Here is a 19,062-nt window from a genome sequence, read left to right as displayed (position 1 = left end):
ACTGAATAGCCGAAGAGACTGATGGGTAAAAGGAAAAGATTAGGTATTTGGGTGAGAAAACTTGTAGATTTTTCTGTTTTCATCTACTTCTTCGCACCCTCTTCTCATGTTTTTCTTTTTCGATATTTATTATCAGAGAGATTAATAACTTACTCCAGTTATGAATTACATCATGTTATCACTCATCAGTATAAATGAAAGATACATTTATACATGTAAACAAAAAATAAAAAACTGTTTGTAACTCTTAAATGTGTCAAAAATGTAGAATGATGGCTTTTTATAAAAGTTTTCACTTTGTAACTTATGATTCATAAATTTCACTATAATTATTCTTAAATTTAATAAATGATATTGTACAAATAACATGAGGATATACGTATCATCATCTCAAACTAACAAAGACGTGCGAAGAAATCGCAATTCAAGTATATTACTAACTACTTTAATAGCATTCACCACTCAATAACTGACACATGCCCTCCAAAGAAGTTAGGGTGCTTCTTATATCGACTATCGAATTTTTTCCTGGTACCCTATAAATAAAATGCAACTTCACAGTCAAGGTACATACATATATCTATTGCAATTTATTCTCAAATGCTTAGTGCTCTCATAGGCATCTGAGTGGGTCATGAGTCAAGAGCATCGCCTTGATCATTTTTCTATCTTATGGACGAACAAACATGCAACCATGACTCAAAAAAATATCACAAAAAATCCATATTCCTCGCACCCAATCCAGGAGCCTAAGACACCCTTTGACGCTAGTGGCAATCCAGAGGGACTCTTCCAAATCACTCTAGACCTTCTGTTACTGATTCCAGTGGTGGGGGGATTTGGTCTGTCCGATGTCATTGTGGTCGTGGTGTAAACTCTATCAATTTCAGAGCTCCACGCTCATCGTACCATTTGATAACTCGTGAAAATTTTTCTAATCGGAGCCGAGTCCTTCTTTGTGAGGTGCCGTTGGGTTCGACCGGGAACACTCCGATGTTAAAGTCAGTAATTAGTAAGTGTACCTTGAATACCTTGGCGTATCAAATTCACGTGGTGTATCCATGTTACAAGGTCCCCTTTTGGCTTCTGGCGTACGCCATATCGTTAACTTGGCGGATGCTGCTCTGCGGCTCTATCTTATGCCAATAGATCATTTTATTTATGGATTTTCTTGGTTTTGGTCCAGGGATAATATTCGGATGTTATCAATATGTTCGTGGTAAACTCTATTTTATTCAGAGCTCCATGCTCACCACACCAGTTGATAATTGTGCAAATCTTTCTTGATCGGAATCCCTTCCTTGTGAGGTATTGTTGGGTTCGACCTGAGACACTCCGATACTAAAATCAGTATGAGATTTAATAAGAAAATGGATGATGACAAGAGTTTTGCAGAAGTTAGCCAACATACCTTAAATACACATGAGATATGGTATTTACACATATTTTTGTGACCTTTTAGTATTAATGATGCTTTAATTGAACGATTATGTCTTTACTCCTCTTAATGGTCATTAAGTGTGATCATTCCCCTTTGGAGAAGATATAAAGGTGCCCCTGGATCTTCTCTTCATCTCATCAAGATGAGATTCAATGGCGGATGTACGTTTGAGATGAGATGTGAGGGTGGATCCTTCTCATTCAACTTCTTTCGTCGTATTTGCCGGTATGGTGTATCTTGCTATGATCCACGTGATATAGTGTTGTGGGCTCATTCTCTTTCCATATTATTACACATTTGCCCCAGGGATAAATTCGGATGTTATAAAAAACGATTCAAAAAGCCCTCGACAACAGCGAGACGTTCTTACATGGGTATTTTTCCACTCCAACTCTATTTAAATATACCAATACAATACCATAAATCAAATAGAATAGAAAAAAAAAGTTAATCAGCAATTTTTATTTCCAATTCTTGTTTGTAATTTCTTACATAAATATATTTGTAATTAATTATAGATATATTTCTAATTAGTTATTCTGCTATTGTATATTAAATACATTTACATTCAAATGGTTACCATTTGTAGTTTCTTAAACATGATTCTGATTTTAAGTTTTTTGGTCGGAAATAATCTCTAATTAGGACATGACAACAGGTAGTCAACTGTTCATCTTGATATCCCATTAATACATAATTAATTTAATTAAATAATAAATGCCATTTTTGTTAACATTTAAAAATAAATGTCTATGTTCAACCAATTCAATTCCTCTGTAGTAATTTCTTAACACCTTATAAGCACACCAACATGAATATATTTAATCTCAGGTTCTAACTCTAAGCCTTTTACATTAATTAATCTCTGCAATGGCTGCTGAAAATCCTCCAAAAGATTTCACAGTTGGGATTTTGGTTTTAATAGCATTTTCACATATTTTATGCAGTAAATATGTTGAAGGGAGAATGATGACAAATTACACCATAGAGGTCTGTTAATTTGGAATTGTTATATCAGCTGAACGATAAAATTGCACTGTTTTATATGTGAAAGCTAAATATGATCTCCCCAAATAATTGCAGAGCGAGGAAGGTGGTTATGTGATTGAGTGTGTTGACATTTATAAACAACCAGCATTTAGTCATCCACTTCTCAAAAATCACACCATTCAGGTTCTTCTTTAACCCCTTTTGAATTTATTAATTTTGATTTTATAGTAAAAATTATGTAAATTTAATTTATGTGATTATACAGAAAAGACCAAGTTCATCCCCAATTGGATTTGGAAGCAAAGATGAGAGCTTTCAAAGGTGGAAAAAGAATGTAAAATGCCCAAAAGGAACAATCCCTATTGCAAGATCAGAATTATTTAACAATAAGAAAAGGAGTGGATTCTTTCAAAACAAGACAAACCCCTTGCAAATTGTTGGCACTGCTCATGAGGTAGGGGCACAGTTTAACTCTCTATTTTAGATATGAAATCCAATCCATTCGGGTTCCGGCACTACTCATTCTCACTCTTAAAAAACAAGGACCGCCTGCATTCTCTCAAAATCGAAAATCCGTCCTGATGTTCTCCGATTAGTCCATCTTGATCTTTTTTTAGTCTCTAGGCAATAAACAAAAGCTTTTTTATTATTATTTTTTTTTTACTTTATTATAAATCACTTTTGAACATTATCGTATGATTATTCATGATTGTTTTTATTGTTTTCGAATATGGTTTAAGACTTGGACATTGTTTCACAAATATGGTTTAGTAATCCCCTAATTATTTTCTGATTAATTCTCAACTAATCCCTGATTAATCTCGAAGGCTCTGTCCGTCCGACTAGCGCCTGATGTTTTTTATACACGAGGTGTCGAAGCATTCACTGCCAGGGCATTGGTTTGGTTTAATTATTAAGTGAACCGAACTGAAATTTATATAATTACATAAATTGAATAGAATATGATAAATAACAGAATATTGTCAAACCAAAAAGGTCCAGTTCGGTTTGATCAGTGATTTTCACCTGATCTGACCAAGTGAATTTGGTCAGTCACCGTTAGATTTAGGAGATGTAAATCTAATCCATACGATTGTTTTAATCTCCACCATATGATTTTAACAAGCCTAGATCTAACGCTGACTGAACAAATTCACTTGGTCAGTCACTGACCAGGTGAAAACTACTGTCGGTTTGATTTGGAAATTCCTATATATCCATTTTAAATATTGAAAAAGGATCTTACAATAAAATTTGTTTATTTTATAAAAACAAATTTCATCATATTTATGTCATAAAATTTAGGCCAAATTATTTAGGTTGAAACTTCAGTACATATGATATGGATTTATTTAACTTAACTAAGAAATTTTACAGTACTTTCGGAATTCCCGACCAATGAAAATCGTTTTGAATACCACTGCATGATATGATTGGTGGAAAGAAAAAATATATATATGTGTCGTGAATTCATTGATCGGTAGTATTACTACCGAAATACCCTAACAAAGAAGACAATGTCCAAAATTTTAGCCTGGACTGGGGCAAAGTAATTTGACCTAGCCTTTACACAGGGTGGGGTCGAAATTTGCACGCCTAGCTCTTAGGGCTGGCTCCGCAACTGAATGTAAATGATTAATTAAAAATAAAGAAAGTTCCTTAATTGTTTGTTTATAATTATTTATGATTAATTGCTGATTTGTATATATATATATATATATGAATAAAGTACGTGACAGTTAATGAGATTGGAGGTCCATACTATGGAGCAAGAGCAAGCCTTAATGTATGGAATCCAGCAACAGCTGATGGTCTTGGAGAATTTAGTTTATCTCAAGTTTGGCTTCTAGCAGGTCATGGCCAAGCTTTAAATACCATTGAGGCTGGCTGGCTTGTTTATCCTTCTCTTTCGGGTGTTCGTAAACCAAAGTTCTTTATTTACTGGACGGTAAAACTCTTTTTAATTTCCTCTTTAAATACCAAAGGCCCGTTTGGTTTACCTACTGCTGATTCGATTTTAATTATATTATTATCAGAGGGATAACTACCAAAGTACAGGATGTTACAATCTCGATTGCCCCGGTTTTGTGCAAACCAGTAGGAATATTGTCATCGGTGCTAATTTAGGTCCAGTATCCACTTACAATTCAAACCAATATCAATTGCAAATATTTATACATAAGGTAATTTCTACATTTTAATAATTACAATTACAATTATTCGTCGCTAAAAGTACAAATTTCGTCGCTAAAAGTACAACTTTCGTCAGAGATTGACATTTCGTCGCTAAATGTATGAATTTCGTCACTAATTTGATACTAAGTGGCGAGAAGTTGGAATTTCGTCGCTAAATGGATAAGTTTCGTCACAAATTTGATTGACTCGCATATATAACGACTCTTATATATTTCAGGATAAAATTAGTGGAAATTGGTGGCTGCGAGTTGGAAAGGAAGAGATAGGGTATTGGCCAGGCAGTATTTTCACAAGTTTAGCGGAAAGTTCCGGGCAGGTAACTTGGGGAGGAGAGATCACAAATTCGAGACCAAATGGAAAACACACTACTACTCAAATGGGAAGTGGTCATTTTAGTGGTGAAGGTTATGGAAAAGCTGCATATGTTGGAAATCTTGGATATATTGATAATTCTGGAGCTACAATCGTTCCCGATCCTGGAAACTTGATACAACTTGTTACGAATCCTGGTTGTTACGATTTGAATTTCGGAAAAAGAGGTACCCAATTGGCGGTTCATTTTTATTTTGGGGGTCCTGGATTATCAGCAAAGTGCCAATAGATATTCCAAACAAGCAAACTAAGATTAACTTAATTTGCAAAGAAATATAAAAATAAAAGTCTCTATTGAGATAATGTAACACATGTTTGAATTTGTTGCTTTAATGAAAGACTACATGGTACTTTAATGTTTGGTTCACTGCCTCAGTACTGAATGTAACAATATTATTTATTATTTTTTGTTCTTATGAAGTTGTAACAATTAACTATACATCCATACATGAATTCTTTAGAGAACGTCATAAAATCGAAGAAGACATTCCTAAAATATTATTAACGTGGTTGAATCATGTAGATCCCTGAGTAAGCCTGTAATTAGATAGAAAAAGAATCAAAGAAGGGGCCGAGCACCAACGACTCTGTTCCGATGCCTAAGTGAAATTTTAGGGACAAGATGAGAATAAAAACAACAGCGAATAAAAACTGAATAATGAACTAATGATTGAATGCGTATGTCTCACTCTATTTATAATGCACATGAGCTGACTCGGATAGTTACAAATCTTGGAATGCGTACAGATACATGTCGTTAATTGATAGGCGGACTCGTGTAACTCACTAGGTCTGTTATTGACGGGATCAGAGATAACATGTTGTAACCGCTTGATCTCTGCCCGGATCGTATCATGCGACCTAATCTTGTAGGTGATTGTGTGATCTTTTGTGATGGTGCCACGTGGATCTTTGCTCATGGGTGATCGCTTGGTATTTCATGATAGTGCCACATGGTACTCAGGGTTTACTTCCTTTAAAACGAGAAGATGAGAAGACTTTTCTTTGATTATATCTTGGAGAGCCATGCTTTTAGTTTAACATTTACGGATATTATCATTACTTATTATTAATTAAAGAAGTCCATTGACTCCTTTAAGTTTTCAAATACAACCAAGGATAATAAGTTGATTACCCAAAACTTTTAAGAAATAAATGAAACAAACTCAAGTAATAAAAAAAGTCTTCATACTTTTTTTTTCCTTTTGAACTTGATAAAAAAAAACTTGATTGACCTTTTTAATTAAAGTGCCCCTTAACTTGCATAAAATGTTCAATTAGCGTAAAATATAATCAATTAATCACACAATTACAAAAAAGTAAGTTAAATGCAGAAAATGTGATGCACACGTCTTAAAAAAAATTAAAACGACCAAAGTCGGAGTATGCGATTCTAATAGTAGAGAACACAAGTTTTACAGGTAATAATATTTTGAGGCACGTGCTCATGCATTTACTTATTTTGTAACCGAATGATTAATTGATTACATTTTAAGTAAGTTCAATAGGCTAAGTTAAAATTTTATGTTAGTTGAAAATACTTTCAGAATACTTTAAAAGTTTAGAAGTTTAGAAACTGGATCAAACTTTTTGAACATGAGTTAAATGACGTATTAAGCCAATAAAGAAAAAAATAATCTAATGGCTCCATCTATCTTTCTTGGATGCATTATTTGTGTCTTATTTCTTTATGATTTTTCGTCTTTAAGCCGTGTAATTTCTTTGTCTTTTATATCTGTATGATTTTTCCTCTCCTAAGCAATTTACACCACATCCCATGGAAATATTTAATAACATGCACTTTTTGGTTTAAAAAGTATACGTAAATAAAGACACCCACAACCAAATCAATGATAAAAATTAAAAAAAACAAAAAAAAAAAAAAAAAACAAACCTAAAAAGTGTTTCTATTGGGGTCACGGTCTATCCACTTCCAAATCCAAATCCAAAATATCAAAATAAAATAAGAATCAGAAGAAACAACATCTGAAATAAAATAGATAATCAATAATATTAAAAGTTAAAAACCATAATGAATTTGGTTAAAAAAGAAAAAAAACTAAAAAGCAAATAAATCCATCTAAATATGGAAATAATATAATGGTAATAAATACCAAGACAATTCTAAAAGATAAATTCAGTTCACAAAATAAATTTTGTAACATATCATAATAATTCATTGCATTGAATTCATTACTATATGTGATAATAAAAGGAAAAGATATAACTCCAAATTTATTGGAATAAATGAGAGAATTTTAAAAGACACATTATTCAGTTCACCTATTTAATCCTCAACTACACCACATATTGTCAAAACCAGACATATTTCTCAATGGCTCTTCAAAATAATCTCAGAGTTGGGATATTTTTTCTAATTGCATTTTCTCATTTCTTAATCAACGTTAATGCCAGAAATTTCACCATACAGGTTTGCACTACTGTTTCTTAATTTCGGGTTTGTGTCAAAATCATGTTATGTTATATATAATTATGTAATCCTGTTGTTTGAATTCTTTCAATTTGTTATCGTGTCAGAAATTGAAACCCCTAACACATTTTGTTTTACAGAGTGAAGATGGTGATATAATTGACTGTGTTAATATCTATGAACAACCAGCTTTCAGACATCCTCTTCTCAAAGATCACATTGTTCAGGTTATTTTTTGATTAATTTCATTCATCAATTATTATTAAAATGCTTAATTAAAATTTGATATCTAATTAAATTTTATTTTTCTGATTATACAGTTGAGGCCTAGTTCATCCCCTCCTATATTGCCAAAAAGAAACAAGAGCCCCTTTGCAACCTGGAAGAACTATGGAAATTGTCCAGAAGGATCTATCCCAATTTCAAGGACAAATTCATTTTTATCACCAAAAACTCGGACTGATGTTCGTTTAGATTTTAAACATGAGGTATCACATATATATATTATTTATACGAAAACTTTAATTTTATTTCCGGATTTTTGTTTTCTAGGACTGGTCATGGATTCTGACATATTAGATTGGACCGAATATCGAAAGAAAAAGATTCGTAATTTGAATGATATTTTATTTATATTTGACCAAATTCGACCAGTTCGGTCAAAAAAAAAAATGTTTAGCAGTTTGTTTAAATTTTAGATTTTTTTTCTCGGATATTTGATCTAATATAATAAATTTAAGATCCGTGCCCAGCCCTTATAGCTTGCTTACGTCTAATATTTTGATTGATTTTATACAAACAAGTATGCAAAAGCTTTTATTCAAAGTGATGGACCATACTTTGGAACTTCTGCAAGACTAAACGTGTGGAATACACCAACATTTGATGGAGAAACTACTGTTTCCCAAATTTGGGTTCAAGGGGGTGATGACAAATATTTAAATTCAATAGAGGCTGGTTGGCAGGTAATTTAATGTTTATGATCATGGAAAAAAAAACTCTAAGAAATTTTATTACGATCCCGGTTTATTAATTGAATGTTATCACTGAAAATATGATAATTTTTTGATAAATTAAATTGTGGTTGCAGGTTAAAGCTGGTGATAATAAAGCAAGGTTATTTATTTATTGGACGGTAAGATATTTCTCCGTCGGTAATTAATTTTATTCGCGACGGAATCCGTCAGTGATTCTTAATCCCAAAAAGAAAATCTGATCATATTTTGATGTTGGTTTATAGAGAGATAATTACGGATCAACGGGATGCTACAATCTTCAATGCCCCGGTTTTGTACAAGTCAACCATAAAATTGCATTCGATTCCATTTCAACTCCAATATCCACTTTTAACGGTCCACAATATTACATGGAATTAACTATTCACAAGGTAACGCTTTTCTATAACAGTCTGATCTAATACTATGTAAATAGTTCGGTCGGTTTGAAATGTGGTTTGAATGCAGGATCGAACGAGTGGGAATTGGTGGTTGAGATATGGGAATCAAGAATTAGGATATTGGCCTTCAGACTTGTTTACAAGTCTAAAAGAAAGTGCAAACACTATTATTTGGGGTGGAGAAGTTGAGAATTCGGAGAAAAATAAAAGACATACTTCCACACAAATGGGAAGTGGACATTATCCAGGAGTAGGATATAAAAAAGCTGCATTTATGTTTAATCTGAAATATATAGATGGTAATGGGCAGATTAAAGAGCCGAATCAACTTCAACGAATGGTTACTAATGAATTTTGTTATGATTTGATAGTCAGAGAAAAGGATCTCAATGGTTTTGGAGTTCACTTTTTTTATGGTGGTCCTGGTTTTACTACTTCTGGACAATGCCTTTAGTTTTGTTTAGTTGTTGTACAAATAATCTTTAAATTAAATAAAGTTTCGATTTGAGATTTGTTCTAGCTTAATTTACTGTCACCATCTTCGATTATCATTTACGAGAAAGGTAATGATTGATGAGTTAATGTTTAAATAGATATGAATGGTTGTGCGCTTTGGAATTGCATATAATTCCTTCAAAAACAAATTGAACATCAATTTTTACTTTATTTACCAGAGAAATTGGTGACTGATACAAATACCAATTAATTCAGCAGATATTTAGGTCATCAGATGACGACATTGACTTTGATAACACATGCCTGCATAATGAAGCAGACGACAATAAGGACACTTTAATGGTACCACATGCCTGAACGATGAAGCACTTGGGCACAATACCATTAGTGAAGAAGCATGTAGATCGATGAGAATATTAATATGGACGTGAAACATGGTACACAAGTAGGAATGTCATGCGAAGATAAGTATATGACGTTAAGCTATGATAGGTGGAGGAAAAGAGTAGCTCAGAAAAAGAAAAAAAAGGTAGGTTGGGAAACTAAAATCGGTGTTGCATTTAAAAATGATCGTTCGGTAGTTAAAACTCGAATGACTACCACAAGAATGATGCCTATTGAAAGAAGTTTAACTATCCACACATAGCGGCAACTAGATAAGGGTATCCAAGAGAATTAGAATGATGCAAGTTCAGAGTGGTGGACCAAAAAACTTTGGTTGCTTACCAAGAGATTGCAGGAATTTCATTGACAGCAGGAGGCAAAGGCTCGGTGTGGGCAATGCGGATGCAATAAGCAAAATGTTTTATAATTTGCAAAAAAAGAGATCAAGATATTTTCTATTTGATCAATATAGATGATGCAGGAAGGTTGAAGGATGTTTTGTGGATTCATCCACGCTGAAAGCCGGCATTTGAAGAATTCTTTGTTCTTGTGCCTGCAAAGCATGCATTAACCTCATAAGCCTTCTTTGTTCTTGTGCCTGCAAAACATGCATTAACCTCATAAGCCTTCTTTGTTCTTTGTGCTAGTGCCAAATTTTTGGCAAGAGATCATTCCTAAGACTTGAACCCGTGACTTCTCGGTCACACGACAACAACTTTTACCATTGCGCCAAGGCTCGCTCTCGGCCACTAAAATAATTAAAATAAGAAAATAGAATTCCAGCTTGGATTAAAATTACAGCAACAGAAGCACGTTCAGCACATATCTTGGATGGATTTTCCTTATTTCTTTTAATAAAAAGTAACATAAAATACAACATAATAGCGCAAAGGCTGAATATTTTCTTAAAATATCAGGACCTTCTGCCTTCTAATATCAATGGGAACTTCCTAAATGTGTATTCATTACACAGAATGTATTTACATACCCTTGATATACATGATACAGCTTCATTTACAAATTATTCAAAGACTACTAAGAAAACTATGTCCGCTTACATTTTCTCATAAACTAATAACACTGTTTTCTTTCTTCTTGTATGGACTGGAAAATCCGGGCTGCTGATTCCGTAGCTAATCTACGGTTGTGAGGAACAACCTTAATCACATGCGTCTGCTGCTCGTTACTTTGAGCATTTTGATCTGATGCCTGTGATGTTGGTTCTGTAGGAAAAAGAGGCAGTGCGTGTCCGTTAGGCCTCGGAGGGAGACTACTTGCTGTACTTCCCTGGATTTCGTTTTCCTTTGATGCTTCAACTTTCCCAACACGATATGAGATTGTTCGACTCATCTGGCTTGACATGTTACACGAGTTCTGCTGCGAAAAATGAAGTTAAGGTAACATCAATGACTGATATTTGAGTATTAACATTTGACTGAAGGCCAGAAAATGGGCTCACCTGCTCAACCGCTGAGCCTGAGACCGATGAAGGCATTATCGGCATAACGCATTGCGGAAAGTATGTTTGTCCAAAAGGAGGGGCAGAGGGGACGATACCGATACCTTGTTGGTGGGAAGCCGGGACTCCATAAACTGCATTTAGAAAGTCTCCACTCCCTGCAGGAGGAGGACAATTGGCATAAACTGGTGCTATGTAACCTGTATGTGGATGACATGGAGCTGTGTATGGCTTGTAAACAAGGCCCTCAGAAGGGGACATGACAGGAACTAGCCACTGATTCCCAGGTCCCGGGACACACCACGGAGGTGCTCTAGTATCAGTAGCATTAGGAGCTGGACCTGCAGCTCCAGAATGAGAATGAGACTCGCGATTGGATTCATGTGCAACTCCTTTGTCAGTTTCAACGTGGACCGAAGGAAGGGGCAGCTTCTCAACTGCATGTTCATCAGGTGATTCAGCGATAGGACATGGCTTCTGAGAACCGTCTTTGGATTTAGCAATCGGTGGTGGCTGTTGTATGGCATGCTCAGATGGAACCTTCCGCACCGGTGATGACTTCAATAATGCTTTTCTCAAATAAATGCCGTCTTTAAGCAATAGATTTGGTGATGTAGCAATCAATTTTTGCACCTGTTTCAAAACAACATCATACATCAGGTTTCTTTCCTATGAGATTCAAGAAATTAGGAAACTAAATCATGTGAAGAAAAGCCGAAGTGCTTGATCAGAGAAGAGCTACTACACCTTCAGGAGCCTATGTAATTCAAATACTTGCACTCCGAACGTTCTTTGTTGACTGCAAACAAACGTAAAAGAAGTACATATATCAGTTAATATCAAATGCATCTGAGAGAACAGCATAAATAGATCAAAATGCCGAATAATAATCACCGTTCTGCTATCCTACATCTCAAATTATTCTAAACTCTATTCTACTAATATATAGACTATATACTTGAATTTTTCCTGAGAGACAGTGAATAATCAATAAAACCCCAATTTATGTGCCAATGAACATTGTGACATCTCCACAAGTTAGTGCAGGCATTCATTAGTTAGACATTCAGTTAAATCCTTGCAGATGATCTTTACATTGAAACAGCTTTGCAGTAATTTTGAAGAGGAGATTGTCAATTGAAAAACTCATAATGCATAATTCTTAAAGCTATAAATGGCATATTCCAATGCAATTATCCATGAAGCTGGATTTCTAAGATTTCATTTCTATAAACACTTCAGCCAAACAAGTTTCGTTCAATAAACTGGATTACCTAGCATCACTGCTGACAGAAGCATTATCAATTATTTTCCTTCTTGTATAAGGTTGTTTGATAAACAATATTTTAACAATCATTACGTAGATGATCTCGCTCTACAGATAATTATAGTAATAGCCAATACATTGAGCTAGAAATCTGGGTCTAGGATGGTTATAAGCCTAGACAACTTCAATTCATAGTCGGAAAAGCATGTGCTCCAAGGAAGAAGTAGAATATTTCAATACATTGTAGGACTTCTACTCCGGAAAATAATAACTACAGACCACTATAAATCAAGATTATTGAACAAATCAGTGCGGATGAAGTGTATAACTATATGGAAATTTAGAAAGATAAAATCCACAAGTTTGATGCTGATTTCCTGAAACTATGTAAAACAGAAACTAGTAGATGAGGTACTTACTCAACAATAGCTTTTCTTGCTTTCCAGAATTGTTTCTCTCCAATTATTCTTACAACATCATCAGGAGTTATATTCTGAGCAGATAAAGAGTCGACTTCGAAGGTTTCTGATAAATTATGTCTTTTAACATCTACCACTTGCAAAGATCCGCGGTTTCTGTCTTTGTCGCTTTTGCCGCCACTCTCAATAACATTATGACTTCTTTTATCAACATGAAGAGATAACTTAGAACATGACTCATTTGTCACCTTAGAAGCATTTTCCTTGCCTATTCCCCCAGCATTTTCCAACAAAGACTTGTCTTTATGGACTGTTTTTTCCTCTTTCGCAACAAAATTTTGATCTGATCGTCCATTCATACCATGCATCCTTTTTAAGGAATCAACTTTGTTTCTTCCGTATTCCTGGTCGGAAGATGGGTGGACTCGCTTCAATGATTTCGTACATATAACTTTTCCTGATGGGCTACAAGATGCATCTACCAAAGTTTTATTTGACAGAAGTGAAAAAGATTTTTCCGCAGGATTCTGACAAGAATCGGATATTTTTCTGCTTTCCTCAGTTTGATTGCTCAAAGTTTCTCTTTCCCGTACATCTATGATGCCAATTTTACTCTTCTGGTTTTCAGAAATATTTTTAAACTGCACTGAGAAGCTCATATTCCAGTAAGGTTGATTTTCTCGGTCTTTACTCTGGCAATTGCTGCTATAATGCAGCACTGCTCCAGACTGGGCAGAGCTATGAGGTCTTATATTATCTGCATCTCCTGGCTTCTTTAGTAAGAAGTTTCTCAAGTTGGAATTGTGTGATTGAACTGAATTGCATTTAGCACTGGATGACAATGGTTGAGTGGAATTCAAACTTTGATCATCTCGGGAATTTACGGATTTCTGTTCTGGACTTGACATCTTAGTGTTTAGCGCAACTCCACCAGAGTGTGGAGTAAAGGAAGTCTCAGATTGTGAAGGTGCTGGAGAGTTGCAGAATGGGGTAAACATACTTCTTTCAAAGCCACCAGCCTGCGAATATGAATCACTTGAAAGTTGAAACCCACACAAATACGATGCAGAAAAGTATATAAATTGATATTATCTATAGAGCCATAAACAATTGGCTGGAAGACAAATGGGCAGTTAAAACAACGATTCAAACCATAAAGCCTAACACTCAAGAACCTACAACTAAGGAAATATGCAACTTAAACTTACTGCTTTTCAAACAATGTTACACCAAGCACTTTTAGAGTTGGAAAGTTGATTTTTTGTTTTCTCTCATTTTGATTTAAGAAAAAGAGGGGAGAAAAAAAAGTGTGACAATGAGGTAAATTATTAGTTCAAGAAGTGTTTAATGTGATAAGAAAAACTTATATCAGTTCAAGTCAGAGGCTTTTCCTGCGAAGTCCACAGCCAATGTCATCTACTAAGCTCAAAGTAATTCACCAACTTCTTTCTCGAAGATGAAAAAGGAAAGAATTGTTCTACTCATGGTATCTTTTAGTTTAAATGGGATGATCAACAAAATTATTACCAGAGTAGATGGAGGAATCAAAGGGGCTATCCACATTACTTCAAGATCACAACAAAATCTAGAAGACCAACTCTTGAAGGGCTGATAAAAGGATATATGACAAACTTATAATGATAATTATGTGCACGGACGGATCTGGGGGGGTTGGGAGGGTTGAGCACCCACTTGTCGCCTGAAAACTCTATTGAAATTTAATTTTTAGGGTAAAGGCGCCCAAAAAAATTCAATTAACCACCTATAGGCATTCCCGTCACTGATTAGGTGGTGCATTTGCCAAAGAGCAAGGCCTATGTTACATTGCCAGTCAGTTCTAAATGTACTTCATATTCCATAATCAGGATCCAACAGATTGTGATTGCCAATAAACTAATAGAGAAATCAAACTACATTCATTGCCTATATGCCAAAAAGCTAAATTAAAATTAGAAAAGTAGCAACCAAACTCACATGGCTTGAGGACATGGAAGAGGCCATCGAGGTTTCATTAGGGAGAGGCATCATGAGTACTGATCCAGAGCCAAGCCTTTGAGAAGGTATACTAAGTTGTTCATAGAGAGCCATCTTGTTCCTTGGAGGTGCCCTTGGCCCCCCTTTCTCAGTATCATTAACATGAAGCCTAGGAAACATAGGACTCCTCACTCTGTCCTCGTCTTTTGGCTCTCTCATTCCTATGATCTCTTTCTTCAACATCAATTTCACTAACAACTTCTTTTGATTTCAGAAAATTCAGAATAAGATTCAATTAGCAATGAGTTTAAGCCTACTCCAATGGCAATTTCAAAATTTCAATGAAACACAACCACAATGAGAATCAATAATTATCCTTCAGGATGAATCCAATTATGAAAAACCAAAACGCTTGGCCACTCAGTCAGATAAGCCAAACCAGTTAACTTGTAAGGAATCCACTCAATTGTAGAAAGTATCTAAAGGACAACCAACTTTGAAAAGGAGAATTTTCGTGACATCAAAACCTAAAAAGCAGGTGAACCCAGATAGCCAAAGGAGCCACTTGATGCATAATTCGGATTCCAAGTTATTAAAGATTAACTCACCTGACTCAAAACTATCAACAAACACCTTGAATGCAGAAACAAAAAACCAAACTTTCAATTACCCCAAACAAAGTATCCACCACCGTTAACCAATTTCAAAAAAGCTCAACTTATACCTCAAATTCAGGCACAGGCACCAATAAGAAAAGATCATGACATCACTGGAAAATTAAGGAGATTTTGTTAATAAAAAAAGGGGGTTTAGAGGTAAAAGAAAATGGAAAGCAACAGTTGAGTGGAGATGGAATCAGAAGATAAATGTATAAAAAGATAGATTCGCTAGAGAAGTTGGAAATGCAGGCAGAAAAAGGGTCAGAAAGAGAGAAAAGATATGAGCTTTGTAATTTGTAAAAAGTAGGTCCCCAAACTCAATCGGATAGAAGAAATAAAATATTTGCCTAATCGGCTAATCCTTTTCTACGGTGATACTTTTGCAGTGCCTACAAGTGGATAGAGTAACCAAAATTTCTCCAAATTTATTGCTACAGATTTTCCTATTTTTCACCTTTTGTAACAGTGTTGACTTGTCACTTCTCTAATGCATCCATGCAATTATTAACTATTCTTTTTCAATATTTATCTTTTTCACCATACAAAAATATACATATTCAAATTAATATGTATAAATTAATGTCTTAAATATAATTTTTTTAGTTTTTTTCTTATCCCTATATACTCCTAATTCATTACTTTTTTTTTGGTTACATAAGAGGGGTTAGGATCCAAAGAAAAAAACAAACAAGGATCTAGGTCATTGTATTACTTAATAAGTTGTACTATATTTATCAAAAATAAAAAGTAAATAAAAGTCTATCCTTTTATGCATTTGTAAATTTAAGAATATAATTTGTTTGTATTTTCTTTTTAACAAAAGGGAGCACTTTGCATACTAGTACCGTTTTCCAATCGTATTATTAAATCAACAAGTTAGAGTCTCACGTTATTAAATGCAACAAGTCAATGTGTCACGTCATTAAAATCAACATGTCACATCATTAAAGACTAAGACAGTTATTCTTTTTTCTTTGCTAGCAAACCTATAAAATCACAAGAGCTTTTTTTTTTTACATTTTTTATATTTTATAAGGGTGCAATAAACTATGACTATATACTAACTAATTAGGGAATGAACTACAGTGAACCGGGCAGCTTCGAGGATTCTCGTAGTTTTCGGATATCGTCCCTGCGCGGGGAGTCGTCCCTGCGAACACTCCGATGTTCAAGACGGTTAGATGTTCGATATGGTTACTAAAGGAAATAATTGAAGAGCTTAGAGGGTACCCGATCGAGTAGTGAGTGAGAAAATCCTCATCTACCTTCCCTATGATGGGGGTATTTATAGCGAGTTGTGGTGGTCTTATGGGCCTCTTTAGGCCTTGCTTCTATTGGGCTTGGGCCTAGTGGGCCTTGTGATGATATTCCGAATCACTAGCTAAAGTTGTTTATTCCATTTTCACCTCATGTTGCCTTTTCATATTGAAAATGAGAGGTTTAAGTGTTTGGTTAAAAGCTATTGTTTGTCTTTTCATACATGAAAAATAGTTTTTTATAAAAGAAATGATTCCCTACTTTTCCAACAGCAAACAATAAACAGCAACATAATAGCAAGTAAACCAAACGTATCCTTAGCTTGATTGGAAAGAGTCTCTAATACCTTCCGCTATGTTCCAATTTTAATTGTGAATGTATGCAAGAAAGACAAAGGTTTCAGACTTATTTGGTTTAGCTGTTGTTTTTATTATTATTGTTATTTGTTAAAGATTGATAGATCTTAGTTAAATTTTCTTTCATATAACTATAAAAAAACAAAAAAAAAACAATTATTTATCAATTATAATTAAATATTTATATTCTGTTATTTGTAGTGAAAATAGCTAAAAAATTAGAACTAAACAGATACTACTTAAAGAATATTTAATCAATCTCCAACTGTTTAATTGGATTAAAAAATTAGCTACTAACTCATATAATAATTAGTTGAGAGAAAGTGTAAAAATACCTCTAACATTTATAGTCAAAAGCAATTTTATCTCTAACATCTAAAATTGTGCAATTTTACCCATAATGTTGGCAGTCAATAACAATTTTACCTCTAATATTGGCGGTCAATAGCAAATTTACCCCTAACATTGACAAGTTGGGACAATTTCAGACATTATTATACAACACATATTATTTATTCGTTATTTTTCACTAATTGCATATCAGTTGGTTCTAAGAAAACAGATTTCATATTTTTGTGATTTAATAATATATTTGTGGTCTGTTACTAATGAATAATAAATGACACATTTGTAAAATGTAGATGACAAGGTTAATGATCGAGAGGATATTTTGATAAATTATTTTTCAAATTGACCGAACTTATAAGAGTAAAATTGCTATTGCCTATCAACGTTAGGAGTAAAATCGCTCTTGACTATATACATTATCAGTATTTTTTTACATCTTATACCTAATTAATTAGTAATGTTAACATTTATATTATTTTTTTTTGTAAGATTTCTAATTAACTAGTCTTGCACCCGTACAATGCACGGTATATATATTTTTAAATATATCAAATATAATTAAATTAATATGATATCTGATTTTGAAAAAAAAAATGCATATTTAACCCCTTATCAATTTAATTTTTACATTATTAAGTCATTGATCTTAAACTCTAATATTTTAAATGGAAATATTAAGCTCTTGAGTATTTATTTTTTAACATATTAAACTTCTCTTGGACGATCCAGTTATGGGTGAATCAAACTTCATCGCGAATAGAACTGCGGTATGTTACTATTTTAACACGTCAATTGGTATATAGATTGTCACACCAGATAATAACTATTTTAGTTAAGAGGAAGAGTAATATCCAAACAGTTTTATGCATGCTAAACAGAGTTTGAATTACTTACATAACCAATGTGTAAATCAGTTACGATCATTTATGTATAATTTTCTGTTAAATTAGACAATAAATACACCATCTATGTATCATCAGTTAAATTATATCCATGTATCATGTAAAAATTAGAAACAAATTATATTTAATAAAAAAACCAATTTTATGAATTAGGATATTTACGATAGATTTAGAGTAAAAAATCACAAAAAATGCATAGAGGTTATTTAAGGAAAAGAAAGTTAAACAACCATGAAAGGCCTCTATTTCAACTATTTTATTATTTGTGTTCATAGAATTTATTTTACTCTTTCACAATAAGAGCTAAGAAATAGAAATAGAAAAAGTTAGACATTTAAAATTCATGTTAACATGTGCAGAAATAAAAATAGATGAAAAGAATATGTGAAAAATAATAAAAACATAAAGTATGCCCACAGAAAATGAACATAACCAGTGAGGAAAATAAAAGAATTTGAAATACAATTAGATAGGTTTTAGGAGATCAAGGAATCGTGAAAAGAAATGAGATAATGCATTTAATTTGAAAAAAATAAAATTATCTTAATTATTTAATTTTATATAAATTAATAAAATTTGTATTTATTAATATTATTTTTTAGTGAGTAAAAAATGAGGACGTTGTTTTTATATATTTAGGTTATAAAACTTTTAGAGAAACCTATCAACTTTCTAACTAAAATTATAGTGCTGTGCTTTTTTTTATTATTATTATTTTGCTTAAACAAATATTGATAATTACTTTATTGTTTTGT

At 33.4% G+C, this 19,062-nt stretch overlaps 2 protein-coding genes and 1 pseudogene across 4 annotated transcripts; 2 read left to right on the top strand and 1 right to left on the bottom strand.

Annotated features, from left to right (window-relative positions):
• Positions 1-2,311: 2,311 nt before the first annotated feature.
• On the top strand, positions 2,312-5,228 carry LOC136222741 (protein neprosin-like; annotated as a pseudogene).
• A 2,106-nt stretch (positions 5,229-7,334) lies between these two features.
• On the top strand, positions 7,335-9,329 carry LOC136222740 (protein neprosin-like). Its single transcript, XM_066010468.1, has 7 exons — positions 7,335-7,430; positions 7,571-7,657; positions 7,751-7,918; positions 8,234-8,395; positions 8,521-8,565; positions 8,671-8,817; positions 8,894-9,329. The coding sequence occupies exons 1-7, from the start codon at positions 7,335-7,337 to the stop codon at positions 9,278-9,280; spliced, it is 1,092 nt and encodes a 363-aa protein (XP_065866540.1). The 3' UTR covers positions 9,281-9,329.
• Positions 9,330-10,489: 1,160 nt separating this feature from the next.
• On the bottom strand, positions 10,490-15,823 carry LOC136223326 (ELF3-like protein 2). 3 transcript variants are annotated; one of them, XM_066011256.1, is made up of 6 exons: positions 15,510-15,823; positions 14,786-15,046; positions 12,812-13,830; positions 11,873-11,924; positions 11,126-11,758; positions 10,490-11,043 (listed from the first exon to the last, which is right to left on the bottom strand). In XM_066011256.1, exons 2-6 carry the CDS (start codon positions 15,026-15,028, stop codon positions 10,738-10,740), a joined length of 2,253 nt encoding a protein of 750 aa, XP_065867328.1. In that variant the 5' UTR covers positions 15,029-15,046; positions 15,510-15,823; the 3' UTR covers positions 10,490-10,737. The 3 variants fall into 3 exon arrangements, with proteins under 3 accessions (XP_065867328.1, XP_065867326.1, XP_065867329.1); XM_066011254.1 differs by having other exon boundaries at positions 14,786-15,823; XM_066011257.1 differs by having other exon boundaries at positions 10,490-11,040; positions 14,786-15,823.
• Positions 15,824-19,062: the final 3,239 nt, after the last annotated feature.

This window comes from Euphorbia lathyris, chromosome 3 (assembly GCF_963576675.1).
Source record: "Euphorbia lathyris chromosome 3, ddEupLath1.1, whole genome shotgun sequence".
Taxonomy (NCBI): Eukaryota; Viridiplantae; Streptophyta; class Magnoliopsida; order Malpighiales; family Euphorbiaceae; genus Euphorbia; species Euphorbia lathyris.
Note: the sequence above shows the minus strand (reverse complement) of the source record. Positions and strands in the feature narration are given on the sequence as shown.

Coding starts and splice junctions, on each gene's coding strand:
- LOC136222740 (XM_066010468.1), top strand. CDS start 7,335: ATGGCTCTTCAAAATAATCTCAGAGTTGGGATATTTTTTCTAATTGCA. Junction 7,431..7,570: donor CCAGAAATTTCACCATACAG/GTTTGCACTACT, acceptor TTTGTTTTACAG/AGTGAAGATGGTGATATAAT. Junction 7,919..8,233: donor GTTTAGATTTTAAACATGAG/GTATCACATATA, acceptor TATACAAACAAG/TATGCAAAAGCTTTTATTCA.
- LOC136223326 (XM_066011254.1), bottom strand. CDS start 15,028: ATGTTGAAGAAAGAGATCATAGGAATGAGAGAGCCAAAAGACGAGGAC. Junction 13,831..14,785: donor CTTCCATGTCCTCAAGCCAT/GTGAGTTTGGTT, acceptor TCATATTCGCAG/GCTGGTGGCTTTGAAAGAAG. Junction 11,044..11,125: donor CAGGCTCAGCGGTTGAGCAG/GTGAGCCCATTT, acceptor CATTTTTCGCAG/CAGAACTCGTGTAACATGTC.